We start from the raw sequence: 17,695 nt of genomic DNA, 5'->3' as shown, positions 1-17,695 counted from the left end.
TCCAAGCATTTGCAAAACAAGTTAACTGTGTTGTAGCTGGCCCTCAGACCAGCTGCTTCTTGGGACAACCCACAGGAAAACACCACCACAAAAACCCAAAGCAAACAAACCACAGCCGCCAAAGGCCCACCAAAAACCCACCAAAACCAAGGCCTGTTCTAGGGCAGCTCCAGTCTCCTTGAGAGGAGAAAAGTAACACAAGGGGATCTCCAGAGGGTGATGGCAAGAGGCCCGATCAGAACAGCAACGCGCACATCCTGGGACTGATTTGTATTTCTATTTCCTATTCAGCAGCCAACATTGTTACAAAACTTACTTACCTCTGAGATTTTTTGCCTCTTGAATGCAAATGAAATGTACACAGGTTTAAAAATGCATGGGCAGAAAATAGGACATGGATACCAGTGTGGCACACGCTCATTTCCATTTGAAATCCGACTGAAGCACCGGAGAGAAACAAAATGAGCCAAACTCACCTCTGTCGCCAGTATCAAACATTAACGTCACATTAAACAGCTTGATTTAAGGCTAAGGAAATTACTGCAGTCAAATATAAGGGCAATGCTACCTCGTGGACTGAGGTCTGGGACAAGGCTTGGAAGAGCAAAGCTTTGCTCTCTCCTTTGCTGTGGACTTATGGGATGCCCTTGGGTATAACAACAGGGCCAAGCCCCCATTTCTTGTCACTGACATCACAGACAGAAGAGCGCAGCAGCGCATTGCCCATGGACCACAAGGCAAACCTATTCCAAGAACAGCCTCAGTGTCACTTCTTGGCAATCACACGCAGTACTGACTGAGTCAGGAGGAATGAGCTCAGCCTTTCATCCATCTGCATTGCTCCCCTCCCCGTGGCTTTGTGCAGTTGGAATAAGAGACGTTCAAATGCAACGTACAGAAACTTCCAACAACAGATTGGAGTTGCCCCTGACTGTTGTCAGCGTGCCCAATGGCTTAAGATGAGTCATAACTGTTTTCCAGTCCACTAACAACAAAGCAGAGATCAGGCATTATTGCTGTGATCCAAGGAATGGAACCACTTTAAGGTAAGTGGTTGAAGCACACAAACACCATCAGGTTTATCCGAGAGGCACAAGGAAGTATAGCACAAACTAACTCTGAAAACTCCAACTGACAGAGATACATCTGAAAGATCACCACCAATGTCTTCAACCCATCTGAGAGAACCCACCTCGCCTATCCCAAGTTTAGCTGCACGGATACCATCTGCAGCCTAGCTGGCCAAGTTTGTTTTCTTTTTATTGCCAGACAAATGCAGGACTCAAAGCCATTTTATTTCTGCAGCTATTAAAAGATTTGATGAAGACCCATCAAAGTACCAGCCCTGTTTGTCCTCTCCCTCTTTGATTGCTGAGTGGATCTCTTTGCTTCCTGCAGGATTAACAGCACTAAGTGAATGTATTTGCCCAGAAGGTGGTGAGAGAAATCTCTTGGTTACCCATCTCTGTCGCTCCAGATTAGACCTGAAGGCCAAAACAAAAGCTCCTGCTGCACTTCAGCCCTTTAAGAAAATGGCACTTTGTAATGCAAAATTGCTCTCCTTTCACTTTTAGGAAGTCTCTGAGGTATCAGGTGGAGGAGGAAGAGCAAAAAGTAACCGGAATGGTTCATTAGAGCATACTCTTTTATTAATAAAGATCAGAAGAATAGCTGAAGGGACAGCAGGTGAATGGATGACACTGAAATTGTCAAAAACTGTTCAAAAGAGCTGAGCTGTTCAGCAATCCAGCAGTAGCTGCTTGTCTTGTTCTGCCAGGGTAAAGAAACCATCCGTGGCTACGGATCCCCAAAGAGTTTTGGAGCGGGATCTGAAGTGGACTCAGTGCCAGCATTGGAGGCCAAATAAACCTCACCTGCAAGTCTTCCAGCAGTAACCAGGAACCAGAGCTGCTGGTCAGAGCCTCACCGCGCTACTTACAGACACTAACCACAGAAAGACTTTGCGATCTCCTATTTTCCGATTCAGAGCCCATATTGGGCTGAAGGAAGCAGAATGTTAACCAGAGCCAGACAAGGGCCACACAGCCCCAGCTTACAGGATCTGTGGGTGAGATGAACTGACCTCCTTTTGGTCCTGACATACTGAATTTTTTCCATTCTGACCCCCCCCCCCCTCGGATGGATAAAGGGGAACAATCTCACGACCACTCAGATTTTGAAAAGACTTCAGATTTACAGAGATGACTTTCTGTGAAGTTCCTCCATTTCTCCATCAGGCAAAATTGATGAAATCAAACTCCCTTCTCATCCTCAAGGTAACTTCCAAGAGCTCTTCTTCTGAGAGAAAACGAGCTTTCCCCTTCTTGCTGTCCACAGGGCAAGGGAGATGCAGCAGCAGCTTCCTGTCAAGGAGGACACAGTGAGTTCTAATGGCCCAAACCACGTGAGCCATTGAGATAGCACTGAAAGCAACTCTTGTGCTTCAAGAATCAGTATATCAAGGAAAGTCCATCCTGTTTATCCTTCCCATGACTAGTTACACAGTTCTGCAATACCTGGTAACACAACTATTTAGGCCCTGGAGCATTCCCAACATTTCCTTTCTTTTGGCTGTGGCTACAACAGCTTCCAGTGATGGACTGAGAGTTCTCTCCACTGCTTCTACACAATGCAGAGGAAGGAGAAGCTGCACTGATAATGCTTCTCCTAGCAGTAAAAATCTGAAATATGCCTAAAGTGTCTGGGGTAGCTTCTATTCTATAGCAAGAAGAAATAACCAATACAGCTGGATTAGAGATTCTGGACAGTCTGATTTCACAAAAGACCCACCTGCCCTACAAGACAACACAGTAGCGTGGATACAGGGGTTACTCCAAACCAGGGTTCCAGACCTTTTCAACTGTGTTGTAGGAGCCACAGCCAAGGTACAGTCACAACACACTCACACCTCACCTACAGAAGGTAACCAGCTGACAGCGTGTGGAGAAGTCCACAGAATCAGTTGGGCTGAGAGTCAGCCACAGGACTACACAGTGCAAAACAATTCCTCTGAGCCCTCCCATACATCTGTGAGAACACAGTGTTTGTCTGTCCGTAGGACTTGAAATCTTATTTGTTTCTTTCATATGGAGCAGATTTGCACTTACATTTGCAAACCAGCACTGGCTCAGGCTGTACCCAAGCAACCATCAGATTTACAGCAAACTTTTTATTTGCAAGGCTTGTGACTTGAGACAGCTGGATACTAAGATAATGGCAGATCTGAGTCACCAAAAAGACAAAATTGCAGAAGAAAATGGAAGCGGAGGATTTGCTACACCTGCAGCATTGCGTTAAGCTACCTCTTGTTCTAACTTCACATTACACAAGTCATAATCTGGACAGTAACTCTTCTTGGCATTCCTGTTTCACAGCCAGCACTCCCAAACGTTCTGCCAGCACTATTGCATCTTCAGGTTAAATTTGTGCAAGGGGTAACTGGTTCAGACTCTTTTTGTCTGTGAGAAAGGCGACATTTCTGCAGTTAAGCCTCTAGGGAGGGAACTGATTTTGGCTTTCATCCAGCATGCATCTTGAACTGACTGATGCTAGCAGAAGGCTATTCACATGTGAAGTCTTCCCACACCCCACTTGGTGCAAGAAGTCAGTCTGGGGCAGACAGTTAAGCTTTCCTATGGAAGCACTGCACTGTATCACTTACTTTTGGGGAGTTCTGAGGTCAAGAACCTTGTCCTGGATATCCAGTGTGATGTCTGAGAACTTTGTCTCTGGCAGCTTGATTTTAACCTGAAATGGTGGGCAGAGGTAAAGCTGTGATTAGATATGTAGATCTGTAAAAGACAGCTCCAAAGATCACACAGCAATTGTACCAAGAGAGCAGGAATGTCACTGATTGGATCATAACAGGACAGGATGTGTTAGGCTGTCAATACTGTGGCATCCTGCTAACTCACACACTTTATAACAAATGCAGACAGATGAAAATCATCTCCTTCCCAGACCCTCCCCATCCCAAAACTGTGTCCAAGGTGAAACTTTGTTTTAGAGCTACATTCACTTCCCTCTGTGACACACATTGCAGTTTCCCTTCAGTACACAAGATCCTTGAGGAGATGTACACGAGTTCCTCAGGTTAGAAAGAGCAGATGAAGCTACAAACACTTGGCTAACTACACATTAAAATCCCACAGGAGGCTGAAGGCAGCCATGCAGCTTGGTGCTTACGTTCTGTCTCAAGTGTGAGACAAGCATGCAGAAGAAGGGCACAGAGAAGGGATGGGAAACACAGGCTCAGCTTACCACCATATCTTCACAGCAGGCTGTGGAAGGGTCTTTCCTGCTCATCCCAAAGAAGACATCCTCTGTTCCCACGTGCTGCTTGAATAAAATCTCATACCTGGAAAAGGAGAGCAGTTGGCTAATAGCAGAAATAGGCCAGGAGGCTGAAAAAAATTGTATTTCTCAAAGGACCATCAATCTTTGTATGAGTTTTCATGTCCTTATCACATTCTCTCCTATTTCCCAGTTTCCCTTCAAGTCTTCAAGCCAGCTGCACTGGATTTCTGTCCAGAGCTGTGACAGTTTGCTTCAACACGAGCATTCATTCCACCTTCCTAGGTAACTGCTGTGCTGCTTCTACTTCACCAACCAGCATTTGCAGGATTGTTGAGCAAAAGAGGCATCCTGAGTGACCACGAACCTCAGCAAGTAGCAAAGCACAGACTCTTGGGAAAAGGCATGGAAAAGGGTGCTGTCAATTAGGTGTTCTGTCACGCAGCCTATTCTTGCAGCCTAGAAGTGCCTCTGTCACCTTGCCTAATTTTAATTGTTTTGCATTTGGCCAACATTAACTTTATTCCGCTCCAAATCAATTTGTTTAATTTAGAACCCTACGAAATCTAGAATCACACATCCCTTTGCTCTTGATATTTAATGAATGAGGGAATGCAGACTGAAAGATTGCATTTAGAACATATTACTCCTGCTAAATTGAGCAAAATAAATGGAGCCTCTTCTCAAAGCTGTTGGAAAAAAAAAAAAAGTCTATGAAAAGTATTTTTCACATCTCCAGCACTCGTGTGCATATGCAATAATTCCTAAGTCAATGAGAAATCTGTCTAGCAGCTCTGGATGCACCTCTAACCATCTGTTTTCCTTTTGGGCCTTTTCCTACGATTTAATTTGATGAACTATTACAAAGATTTATAATCTTGCCTCATCTGTGCAACACAGGACGTAATTGCTGGAGGCTGGAGAAAGGCTGCATCACACCCAGCAGGGAGGGAAGGGTCAAAAATAGAGAGAAATAAAGCGCCTGTTGTGCCCACAGTGCAAAGGAAGTGCATTCTGTACCTCAGCAGCCATAGTTTCAGGAACAACCACACCACAGTATGGGTGCAGCTTCATGGATTTCGGCCCATCTGTTCCAGCATCCAGTGCTCCAGGGCAGTGCATCAGATCACAATGATGATCAATTCAAAATGCTGCTTTGCAAATTACTCGACCCTGAAGGCTTTCTGACCTCTACAAACTACAACATAACTAACATGCTTGCCTATTTCTAAAACACTGGACTTCTACAAGGAAGGGAAGAGACTGTTTAAGGCTGCCCCCTTTAAGGCTTTCCCATGGGAAGCTATGATTGAATAAAAAGATTTAGAACTGCCAGCATAAAGCCTTCCTTCCTTCCTATGGCAGTAGTTGTCTCTGAAGAGTTTAATTCTTTGAAATAAACATAAGTTTGAGTGCTTTATGAATCTGAGTGTGAAAAGTGAATGCACTTCAGCTGCACCAGGAAGAACCAGGTACCTCCCACCAATGTGGCATGTTTCAGAGACACTACATCATTTTGCTCGTCTGCTTCTCTTCCTCATTTCATACAAGCATGTGACACGGCAAAGAGTCTTGTGACAAGAAAAATCAACTCTACCTTTCTGATATGAGATCAGAAGGTTTCCAAGGGAGAAGTTACAATCCTTCCTGGTTTGTTGCTGTACTTACAACACCACTGTCCTTCCATCAACTTTTCTTGACGTGCTCTTGTGCTGTGTTTTACTCACATGGAAGCTGTGCAACCCACCTTTGCACTATGACCACATCAAACCCAAGCACACCATCTCAGACCACTTACTCTGGCTGCTCTCTAGGATCCCAGGTGTCGTCAAATTCGGATCCTTCTGGCACCTCTTCCGTGCTCCAAATAGATTTGTTGTGTTCATGTTTCAGCTGTAAGGTATCTGTAAGCGATAAGGAAAACCCCTGTTTTTATAGAACGCCTCTTTCTCTTGGCTTGCTGAAAATTTCCAGTTTTCTAGACTTTAGGAAAAAAAAACCCAAACCTTTGTTATCAAAATAAATTGTAGTTAATGATCCCATTCACTTCAATATCATAAGGATCAGAATTTGAAGAGGGAGGACGTTTTCTATTCCTTTCCCTTAAATCTCCAATGTCTATGCCAAGGAAATTGTCCTTTCAGGCATAAAACAACCAGTGCTTCAAAATGATTAAAGTGGAGGACAATGAAATATTAATCCTCCCCCATGTCCCTGACACGAGATTTTAAGTGAGCAGAGTCGCTTACAAAAGCGATCTCTCCCTCCCATATAAAGTCATCAGTGACTGAGCACAGCCCAGATGAGCTACTGACAACTCAGTAAAGTCCATAGCAGAAGAACGTGGGCTGTCCCAAACCTACAGTGAAGACGGTCACTTTGACCAGGGTTTGCAGACAAAGAGCAAGATGTGGTAAGAAGAAAACAGAACAGCCATTCCCAGTCTGCTGAGGGTAGTCCTGAGCTAAGCTCATTTCTCATGCCATGTGCTCTCAACGTTCTGGGGATAACGGCACACACCTGTGCTTCACAGCATACCTCCTAACCCCCGCCTTTCACCCAGACTCAGTTCTGGGCAGCTTACTCCATGAAGAACCCTCCAGATGCCCCATTGGAAGCCCAGCCCTCTTGCTTGCTCTAGGCTGTAACAATCCCCCAAGAGTATCTCTATTTGCTGCCGGCTTATGACTCCAGCCAGCCCACGTTCTGTGCTCTGTTTATCATCACCACTTGAAGTGCTGCCCTCCACAGTTACCATTTCTGCTCCTCTTTCTATATTCTGCAGTTAAGTTTCCAGAACAGAAGGATTTTAGTGTAACTGTAACAATGTAATGCTGCTTCCATCTCAAAGGTCCACTCACTTATTGAAGTAAACCACCTGTGATAACTTGGAACAGCTGTTGCAGTCTGTTAACACACAACTGAATGCTAAGATATGCAAACCCTCCTTACCTGCGGTCTCTTTCTTTACCGGTCCAATGCTACCAGGAGTCATGGCACTGACAGAACAGCACGGCTGCAAAAACCCAAATGGGACTCCAATTAATTATCACAGACCACAGCTCAGTAACAATCCCACCAGTAATTACAACCTATTAGCAGAGGTGACTGCTAGAGCCAAAAGTTCCCCCACCATTTCATGACTGAAGCATGGAATCTCTCTCCCTCCCACCAAGCACAGCACCCCAGCGCACTGGGTGCAGGCAGGACTCCCAGAAGCAGTCTATACTACAGCCAGAAGTGCTTCTCAAAGGTTCGTTTCCATGGCATCTTGAGGAAATTGTCGTGCTTTGCCTGCCCTGAAAATATTGCAGGAATCCAAGGGTGCTACGTGCAAATTCCTTTTAACACTAGAGATCATATGAGGCAACAGCGTTTTCCTCTAATCATGAATCAATTTAGTGCTAATAGGCCAATGTGAGGCATTTCTATCTATGTGCGAAGATGCCTCGGTTTGATAGAAGTGCCTCATGTGCAAAGAACATTAAATTAAATCCAAACAAAGATTTCAAATTGCCCAGCTTGACTCAGGCTTAATTGACAGAACTCGCAGCAATTTTCCCTTTTTGCTTCTGAAGTGTCATTCATTTTATTATTAAGATGTAAACAAATTCTTTTGAAAATCGGGATGTTTACTGCAAAGATGTACAGCAGTAACTCCAGCTTCAGAAAGCCAGCACTCAAGAGCTGAGGGGCAGCTGGAGTGTGAAGAAGCACATCTACCAGCTACTGAAAGGCACTTTCAGAAGATATCTCTTCCCCAGATGCCCCCACAGCCACTGCTTGCACTTGCTTTGTTATCTGGGTCATAATGCAACTTGTTTGACGCCCTAAGAGACTTGCCAACGTTCTGAGCAATCTCTCTGGCCTCGTGCATCATGACTGGTAGCACCTGTGGCCCTTCCTGAGCAGAGCACAGCAGGCTGTTTCTCCCTAGCACCCATATGTGCCTACATAACTCTGCAATTCCATGTCACAGGAGCAAGAGAAGTTCTTCTGTGACTTGCCTCAAGTCCCGAGATGAACTGATATCAAAGAACATAGAGCTATTTCTCTCATTAATCCTTCAGATTGTTCATTTTAGAATGATTACTCATCCTTCCCCATTCTACAGTCTCCAATATACCTATTGTACTTCTGTGATCAATTGTGCTTCTTTAATGCCCGGTACAGAATTAACACGTTCCACTGCTGCTGGATGTTTCAGTCCTTACTCAGAAGCTGCATATGTTTGTAATTGCCCCCACCTCTAAAAGACTTCAGGGATAAGCAGGAGGAAATCTAAGCACCCAGGGCTCTCTCAGCCATATACTCTCATTTCCTTTGGGCTAAAAAAATAAGCATCCCTCTCACTCTGTTTATGAAGGTGGGCAGTGATAGGACAAGGGGGAATGGTTTTAAACTGAGACAGGGGAGGTTTAGGTTGGATCTTAGGAGGAAGTTTTTCACCCATGAGGGTGGTGACACACTGGAACAGGTTGCCCAAGGAGGCTGTGGATGCCCCATCCCTGCAGGCATTCAAGGCCAGGCTGGATGTGGCTCTGGGCAGCCTGGGCTGCTGGTTGGTGACCCTGCACGTAGCAGGGGGTTGGAACTGGGTGAGCACTGTGGGCCTTTGCAACCCAGGCCATTCCATGATATGATAAAGCGTATTCCCAGGGCACCCAAAAATATCTCCTAGTTCAGCTAGTCCAAAACCTTCCAAGGTTTGAATCCCTTTATTTGCACTGGGAAAAGTGAGGTTTGTATCCCCTTAGTTAACGAGGACGGGCAGTGATACACTGTGAAGAAGGCACACAAAAGACTCACACCAAAGTCATCGTCGTCCTCTTCCTCGCGTGCATCACTGAGCAGCTTGGCAAGGGACTGCAAAGAGACGACTGAAGACACATCCACATCCATCCTCGCTCCTCACCTACACGGCAAAGCAAGCGCCACATCAGGAACAACAGAGCCTTCCTACCACACTACCCTTCTCCAAGCACCTTGTGCTCCTTAAGCACCGAATCGGATCCAACCCTTATGTACCTTGCCTTTCCCTTGCAGTCTGGGTATCGGAAGACAACACCTCACGTCACACAGAGCAACACGGGGCCGTGAAGGCCCGGCCCGACCCCGCTCGTCTCCCCCTCGGGCCCCAGCACCGCCACGTCCCGCGTCCGCCGTCGCTGAGGTAACGACAGCCCGCTCCTTTTCCCGCCTCCTACAGCCCTCGCAGCCAACGCCGCCGAGCGACGAGTGGCGGGCAGGTGAACCAATCGCTAATGAGGACGGCGAACGCGCGGCCGGCGGTTGGGCAGCCGTGGAGAGCGAGGGCGGGCATAGAGAGCGGCGTTGGGCGCATGCGCCAAGTGCGTTAGCTGCGTACGTCATCTGCGTGCGCGGCTGTTGGCGGCCGCGGGGGGTTCGGAGCGTGGGTCCGCTTGGGGGTTCGCGGCCTGCCGGGCCGCGTGCGCCGTTCCGGGCAGGGCTCGGTTCTCTCGCGCTTCTCCTCTCGCTCGGCTCTGCACCATGAGCCAATTCAACTTCGGTTCGGCCCCGGCGGGAGGCGGCTTCTCCTTCAGCACGCCGAAAACGGCCGCCAGCACCACCGCGGCCACCGGCTTCTCCTTCACGCCCGCTCCCTCCTCGGGGTTCACGTTCGGCAGCTCCACGTCGACGCCCGCCAGCAGCCAGCCCGTCACGCCCTTCTCGTTCAGCACGCCGACCAGCAGCGCCGTGCCCACCGCATTCAGCTTCGGGACGTCCGCGACGGCCTCCACCGCCGCCCCGGCTGCCAGCGTGTTCCCGTTGGGGTGAGGGCCGCGGGGCGGGCGGCTGTGGGGAGCTCGTGGTACCGGTGTTCCGGGATGGGGGTGTGGTTGTGTGCTTTTAACGACGCCTTAGAGTGCGGTTCATCCAATCCTGTGTTCTGAATTGGGAGGGATCTGCAACTCCTGGCTCCACACAGCACCATCCCCAGATCAGACCTTGTGTTTAGCAGGGTTGTCTCAGCACTCATAGAATGGGTTGGAACCCACAAAGATCACAAAGTTGCATCCCCAGGGCTGCCAACCTCCACGCTGAATACCAGCCCAGGCTGCCCAGGGTCCCATCCAACCTGGCCTTGAACACCTCCAGGGATGGATGAGGCACCCACAGCCTGTCTGGGCAGCTGCTCCAGCACCTCACTGCTCTCATAGTGAAGAACTTCCCCCTGACATCCAACCTAAATCTTCCCTTTCTCAACTTTAAACCGTTTCCCCTTGTCCTGCATTATCTACTCCTTGAGGAGCAGTGGCTCAGGGCAATGCCCACAGCCCTCTGGTGAAGACCCTTTTCCTGAGGTCTATAACAACTCATTGCCTAAACGTACAATTCCATGGCACTATCGCAGCGCTTGTTGGCACATCATCATTCTGAATCAGCTTAAACCTGAAACAGGCTCCATACATTAGGGGAAGAGCTGTGTACAAAATCACAGTGCAGCAGCCTCAGTGACATCAGTCTGGTCTGCGTGAGAGCAGCAGGGAGGGAGCTGAAGTTGGTGGTGAGTGGTGAAAGAAACAGAAAGAACAGCCTCAGGTGGAGGAAATGAAAAGGGCACCTTGGGGCTGAGAGAGTCAGTGGCTTCATTGATAGTACTGCAGATGTCTTATAATGCATCCATGTGTGGAAACAATGGAGTGTGAACGGAAGGAGGCAGTTTTACAGGTGGCAGGACTTGTAATGCAGTCTGTCACAACAGGAATGCAATTCTGGCCAAGCCAATCTTTCTGAAAGGTTTTCTGCTGTTCTGTCAGCATGTGGTCAGTAAGAAAGCCATGTCGGTGTTTCTCTGGATGCATGACTTCAATGGGCTGGCTCACTGCTCTTCCTTATTTTTTTTCTCTTTTATAGGGGAAATGCACCAAAACTCAACTTTGGAGGCACTAACACAACTCAAGCTACTGGAATCACAGGAGGTTTTGGGTTTGGTACCTCCGCACCCACCAGCGTGCCCTCAAGTCAAGCAGCAGCCCCTTCTGGCTTCGTGTTTGGAGCTGCTGCCACCACCAGCACCGCCACCACCGCAGCTCAGCCCGGCACAACTGGAGGGTTCACATTTTCCAGTGGCACCACAACTCAGGCAGGAACAACCGGCTTTAACATTGGTGCCACGAGCACTGCAGCCCCACAGGCAGCACCCACGGGATTGACCTTTGGAGCAGCACCAGCTGCTGCCGCCACCACCACCACTGCCAGCTTAGGGAGCACAGCCCAGCCTGCAGCAGCCCCCTTCAGCCTGGGGGGACAGTCCTCTGGTGAGTGCCTGAGCTTGGAGCGGGGGCTGTCACCAGGAGCGCTCCTGAAATCTCCTTCTGCTTGTGTAAAATAAAGCTGTGGCTGTGATGAGTATTTCTTATACACAGAAGGAAGGTCGCTGGCTCGCTGGTCAGGATGATGTTCATCAGTGTTGAATCATTTGTTTAAAGCCTTTTAAGTCCTGAGCTTGTTATCCCTAGATAATGCAGGGCCTTTGTTACATTAAATATTAATGTTTTGCTTATGCTCTTCTACTAACTTTAGATCTCCCTGTAATAAAAGGTTAATCTTTCCTTTTTACTCCTGCTGCTTTTATCTCAGGTCTGAACTTCGGATCGTTGATTTCAACAGCAGCTACTGGTACACCCACAGCAACACTGACTGCGAGCACCAGCCAGGGACCCACTCTGTCCTTTGGAAGCAAACTGGGAGGTAGGGGAAAGAAACAGTAGGGAAATAATTACACACGACTTGGTGAGTCTTTTGTCCTGGCTATAGTTTTTTTAAACCAGAATCTGAAGTGTATGAAAGCCTGGTGGGCTCTGCATGCACGTCATCTAAGCTTCTCTTTGCAGTGACAACCACAGCATCTACAACGACAGCTGCCAGCACAGCTCCCCTTCTTGGTTCCACAGGCCCTGTGCTGTTCGCATCTATAGCGAGTTCTTCAGCACCAGCCTCATCCACCAGCACAGGCCTCTCACGTAAGTCACAGCACACAGATCTTCTGTACAGGAGAGGACAAACAAGCAGCATGATTGATGCTGTCTGTCAGCAGCAGATGCTGTAGTAACAGGGATGATTGGAAGGGCAGCTGCTCTTTTTGTTTGCCAATTTCCTGAAGACTTCTGTAGCTGCTAGAAATTCTGATTTATCAGCAGGGAGCTGTGTTTAATGGCACATACAAACTGCAATGTTGTGTTCTGGTTGCAGTCGGTGCCCCTTCTACTGGGACAACTGGACTTGGAACGTCTGGATTTGGGTTAAAGCCTCCTGGAACAACAGCTGCAGCAACCACCACTGCCACTAGTAAGAACCAGATGCTGATGAAGATAAGGAAGCCTGTCTTCCTTCTAGTGATTGTGCAAAGGGCTACGCTAGTGTAGCAGCACAGCAGTGCTGACGTAACTGAAAATAGCACAGTATTTCTATGTCATTCTCCTTTTCTATCTCCTCACCTTCACAGTTACTTATGGCTTAAGAGTTTGTCCACAGCAAAGAGCCTTTGGGTGAAAGCCTGCAGGGCTTTGAAGTTCTGGCCTGCAGTGAGCAAAGTAAAGAGATGAGCTGCTGTGTCTGTGGCTTGTTTGTGTAGACTCAGGATCCCTGTGAGAGCCTAGGGAGAGACTTATGTGGAGATATGAGGAAAGGGAAAGGCCAGGGATTGCAGGGCTGGTTGGTGAGAGAGAAGTTACTTTTTGATTCTACCCCATGAAGCTGTTTCTTCCATGATGTAAGTTACCAAGTGTTGAGTTTCACAAACCTTTCCCAATCCAGCTACTCAGTGCTGTATTGAAGTGGCAACTCGGGTATGAAAATCTGTGGTAGAATTTGCTGCTGCGGTGTTCACATTCAGGATGGAGCATCCCTTTCTGGATGCAGTGAGCTGTCAGTGTTCAGTGTAACAGCGTGGCTGCTGCTCAGCTCTCGGGGTATTCCTAAAGCTCGTTTCTGAAGGCACTGAAGGGTTTAAATCAGTGATGGAAGTGCTGTATGTCTGAGTGATGGCAGAACCTGATAGGTGCTCCTTTACTTTGTGGGAATGTGGGAGTCTCTTCTATGAAGTACCCTGCTGCAGCAGTGTTGTGGTGCAGCACCTGGATGTGCTGTCAGAAGTGTTAGCTCTGATAGCAAAGCACGAGGAGTTGGAAGGAGGGATATGGGCTGTGTGAAGTGCAGACTGCCAGGTCCTCGTTTTGTTCGAGCTAATAGTCAAGTATTTCCAGTCCACTTCTGTTAGTTGTGCCAAGGAGTGCATCGTGCCCTTCTCAACACACGTGGGATTTTCTCTTTGTTAAGGGGATGTGGTTGAGCTGTATATTGAGCCTGTTCTTGATGTGTTACGCAGCCAATGTCCTCTTCTGTTGTTGGATCTGAATTTCTTCTTTCAGGCACTGCTGCTTCAGGCTTTGCTTTGAACCTTAAGCCATTAACTACCACTGGTACTATCGGAGCTGTGACTTCTACAGCTGCTATAACCACAACAACGACCAGGTGAATGTTCTGTTATAGCTGTCTCCTGACTAGGGCAAGAGGCAGTATTAGTGCTGGTAACTGGTGGAGGGAAGGGGACATGAGGTTGTCAAGGTTACGCTTTGAGTTTTGACCTGGTGTTGTGTACTGTCCCCCGTTTCCTCTCAGTGCACCTCCTGTGATGACATACGCCCAGCTGGAGAGTCTGATAAACAAGTGGAGCCTGGAGCTGGAGGATCAAGAGAAACACTTCCTCCATCAGGCTACACAAGTGAACGCCTGGGATCGGACACTGATAGAGAACGGAGAGAAGGTCAGGTGGCAGCCAGCTTGGTTCTGCTCGCTGAGTTTGTTAGAGATATCAGTTATATCTGGATGATATCTGCATTCTGTTTCTTTTCAATGTTCCTGGTTTGATTGTCTATTTCCAGATTACTTCCCTGCACAGAGAAGTAGAGAAAGTGAAGCTTGATCAGAAGAGGTGAGAAACTATGAACATGAGATGACCTTTTTTTATTGTTTGTTCTTATTCTCCACCATCTTCCACTGTATGGAAATTCTACATCAGCCTGATCGAAATTGTGTGGAGTCATTCACGTTGTCCTTTTCAGACTAGATCAGGAGCTGGACTTCATTTTGTCCCAGCAAAAGGAGCTTGAAGACTTGCTGACCCCTCTGGAGGAGTCTGTGAAGGAGCAGAGTGGGACCATTTACTTGCAGCATGCGGATGAAGAACGAGAGAGGACGTAAGAGAGATCTGTTTTGAACATGTGATAAACAGGCCAATGTGGTGATGGTCAGTCAGGAACGGGGATACAGAGCAATACGTGGCTGTCAGTGACGTATCTTCAAATATGTAATCCTGTTTCATGTCATATTTTATGCATTAGAAATACAGGAATTGCAATTGGAAGCTCTTAAATCAGCTTCGGTCACTTCAGCTGTCTAGGAAGGTGTTGTTATTTAGGCATCATCTCTCAATAAGAAATAATCAGTGGTAGAAGCAACGAGAGCAGGGAATGTATTACATGCAGCTCAAGCATCCTTGCAGATGTTGAATTCTAGTGGGGTAATTAAAGAATAATTAGGTTCAAGAGGTGCAAATCTTGAAGAGTCTGGACCAGCTGGTCACTTCACTTCTGATAAAGCCTTCCAGAAAGACTTCAGCAGCGTTATTTGTCTGTCTCCAAGTATCTGACCGAGTGACTGAGGAGTTGCCTCCTCTGTGCCATTTCAGTGTCTGCCATGCCCTGGTTGAAAGGCATGAACGCTCATTTGGATTGTCTGCAGTTGGTGTGATTGGGAGCAGGTTGTCTCCAGCTTGCTTTGAGTGCTCGGACACGTTTTGTCCCTTGTATTTTGCAGCTACAAGTTGGCTGAGAACATTGATGCTCAGCTGAAGCGAATGGCACAAGATCTCAAGGACATCATTGAGCACCTGAACTCATCGGGACGCCCGGCAGACACCAGCGACCCGGTAAATCCAAACTGATTTTGTGTGTTGTAAAAGAGACCCAGGCTATAAAACAGTGCTGACACTCCATTTGTCTGCCGCTGGGTGCTCTGCTTTTAGTCTCAACCTAGGAAAAGCTTTTTGTTTTCATCGTTCATTGATTCTCTGGTAACCCAATGCAAGCCAACCTGGCCGTGTAGTTACTCTGAGATGAACTCTGCTTCTGGTGTAATTCTTGAGTAGATAACTTGATTCAGAGCTGCTGCTTAACTTTGATCCTGCGTTCTGTTTGGGCATTTAGTGCTGTCAGTACTTTTTCTGTACTACTTTTGTGTCCTTGTGGAAGCAAGATCTAAATTATGAGCTTTTGGATCCGTATTGCATTGATCTCAGTGCTCCTTGTACCTCTTCACTCTTTACTGAGAGGCTTTTTCCAGTCGAAATGGCACTTTGGTGTTTCAGGCTGAGGTTTTTACCTTGTTCCTTTTTCCTTTTCTCACCTCAAGGCTCAGATTCACGTTGTGGTGCATCTTAGGCCCGAGTCTGATTAAAACTGAGCCACGGGCAAACTCTGAATCAATTTCTTTCCTTGATGGCAAAGAGAAGCAAAGCAACGCAGCTGCTTTGCTTCTCTAGAGCTGTACATGTGAGAAGTCTGACTGCTTTGCATTCCAGAGTCCTGCACCGTCCTGTACTGCTGGTGGTTGTAACGTGCTGTTACAGTAACTCACACCCTGTATTTCTGTTCAGCTTCAGCAGATCTGTAAGATTTTGAACGCACACATGGACTCATTGCAATGGATTGACCAGAACTCAGGTGAGAGTCATCCTGCAGCTTTTAGGTTATACAGATATAAAGCGTGTACCTGCTTAGAAACGAGTTCCTCACGGTCACTGAGGGATCTTCTCCTTGGATTTCCCTGATGGTGGTTTTTTGTCTGGCTGAGGTCAGTATTAAATTTGCCTTTTCTCTAGAAGATAAATGCAGACGCCCACGTTCCAGACGTGCCTTCATTGTGAGGCCTGGCATAGCTCCTCTAGAATGCTGACTGTACAGAACCTTAGAGAATATCAAGCAGTTTCTTTCAGTTTCATTTCCATGAGGCGCCCTCAGGGGTGTCCTACAGCAGCGGGTTGATAACGATCTGTTCTAGGAACAGGCAAAGTGGTGCTTAACTTGTCTGACTTGTTCAAGCATTACCTGGAACTGGGGGGACTTCAGTTAAACGAATGCTGCTTGTTCAGCTTTGCTTACACTGACACGAATAGGCTTGCTGAGCACACGCTGCTGATATTCCATCCCCACGGTGGCCTCCCTGGCAGGAGAGCCAGGATAACGCCTTGTTCCCAACGCCTTGTTCCCAGCTGCTTTCTCCTCCTGAGTGAAGCAGGAGTGAGTTTCTTTGTTCCAGCAGAGCTCTGAGTTGAGCTGTGGGAGGCAGCAGAAGCAGGCTGTTGTTTTATGTCACTTCTGCACGGTGGCTCTTTGCAAGCTGACAAACTGAAACGTGCTGCTGAATGTGTTACTGGAAGGTTCTGGGTTTGGCGCGCTTTGCAGGATTGAAACTTCAGCTGGAGTATCTCCAAACCACGGCGTGACATCACGCATCTATCATGTGACTGGGAGTCATCTGTAGCTCCTCCGTCTCGTTGCACTTTTTACTGTACTTGCGGTTAAAAGCTTGTTGTGGCTGTTATCCTGCAGGAAAACACTCCCAACAGATGGGCGAACCTGTAAGCTGCCTAATTCCCAACTGCTGTAGTGCGAGGCGGGCAGGGAAACGCCTCTAGAAGGCGGCTGCTTTCTGTCGGGCTGCAACTCCGGTGCAGGGAGGCTTCGCTCTGCTCTCTGCTGTCGTGCCTGGGAACTGCACTGAGTGCCTGCAGAGCTGCGCTGTGCTGCCTGCCCGTCCCTGGGAGCCACGAGCTGCTGCTGCTATGCACGGTGCCGCCTGTGAGGCCGGCAGGGCTCTCTGCCTTGGATTCTATCTGTGTTGGAACGGGGGAGGTGTTTGCCCGCAGGCTGGGGCTGAGTGTGACCGCTGTTCTCCATCCCTCAGCCTTGCTGCAGAGGAAGGTGGAGGAGGTGACGAAGGTTTGCGAGAGCCGCCGCAAGGAGCAGGAGCGCAGCTTTCGGATCACCTTTGATTGAAGGACTCCGAGTTCACAACGCCCACATCCCCATAGAGGAGAGGTTGGTGGGGACCTGCTCAGCATCTGCCTTGTTTGTGTGTGTCAAGTTCCTTCTTTAATTGCAATAAATGTCTTTTTGTTTTAAGTTCTGAATTACTCTTTGCAGTGGCGGAGGGTCCTCCTGCTGCACACACACAACTGCTGCCTTCACAGCCGGGCCCCCAGGCTCAGCACTTTGATGCAAGCTGGATATTGGCAATCACAGCTCCATGTTAGTTGGGTCCTTACAGAAAAGGGTTGGCAGAGCTGTTGTGAGGAGTCTGATAGCCTGGGCTTCCC

General features: G+C 48.0%; 2 protein-coding genes across 2 annotated transcripts; one reads left to right on the top strand and one right to left on the bottom strand.

Annotated features, from left to right (window-relative positions):
• Window positions 1-259: 259 nt before the first annotated feature.
• Window positions 260-9,519, bottom strand: DNAAF6 (dynein axonemal assembly factor 6). The gene is made up of 7 exons (XM_072336624.1): window positions 9,322-9,519; window positions 9,103-9,208; window positions 7,246-7,309; window positions 6,092-6,197; window positions 4,261-4,357; window positions 3,662-3,747; window positions 260-2,363 (listed from the first exon to the last, which is right to left on the bottom strand). Exons 2-7 carry the CDS (start codon window positions 9,193-9,195, stop codon window positions 2,234-2,236), a joined length of 576 nt encoding a protein of 191 aa, XP_072192725.1. The 5' UTR covers window positions 9,196-9,208; window positions 9,322-9,519; the 3' UTR covers window positions 260-2,233.
• A 144-nt stretch (window positions 9,520-9,663) lies between these two features.
• LOC140252230 (uncharacterized) lies at window positions 9,664-17,497 on the top strand. Its single transcript, XM_072336620.1, has 12 exons — window positions 9,664-10,088; window positions 11,173-11,576; window positions 11,899-12,009; window positions 12,153-12,281; window positions 12,511-12,606; window positions 13,689-13,791; window positions 13,939-14,083; window positions 14,202-14,251; window positions 14,382-14,516; window positions 15,136-15,247; window positions 15,974-16,040; window positions 17,284-17,497. The coding sequence occupies exons 1-12, from the start codon at window positions 9,805-9,807 to the stop codon at window positions 17,373-17,375; spliced, it is 1,728 nt and encodes a 575-aa protein (XP_072192721.1). The 5' UTR covers window positions 9,664-9,804; the 3' UTR covers window positions 17,376-17,497.
• Window positions 17,498-17,695: the final 198 nt, after the last annotated feature.

The sequence above is a fragment of the Excalfactoria chinensis genome, chromosome 4, assembly GCF_039878825.1.
Source record: "Excalfactoria chinensis isolate bCotChi1 chromosome 4, bCotChi1.hap2, whole genome shotgun sequence".
Classification (NCBI taxonomy): domain Eukaryota; kingdom Metazoa; phylum Chordata; class Aves; order Galliformes; family Phasianidae; genus Excalfactoria; species Excalfactoria chinensis.
This window is presented reverse-complemented; position numbering and strand designations above follow the sequence as displayed.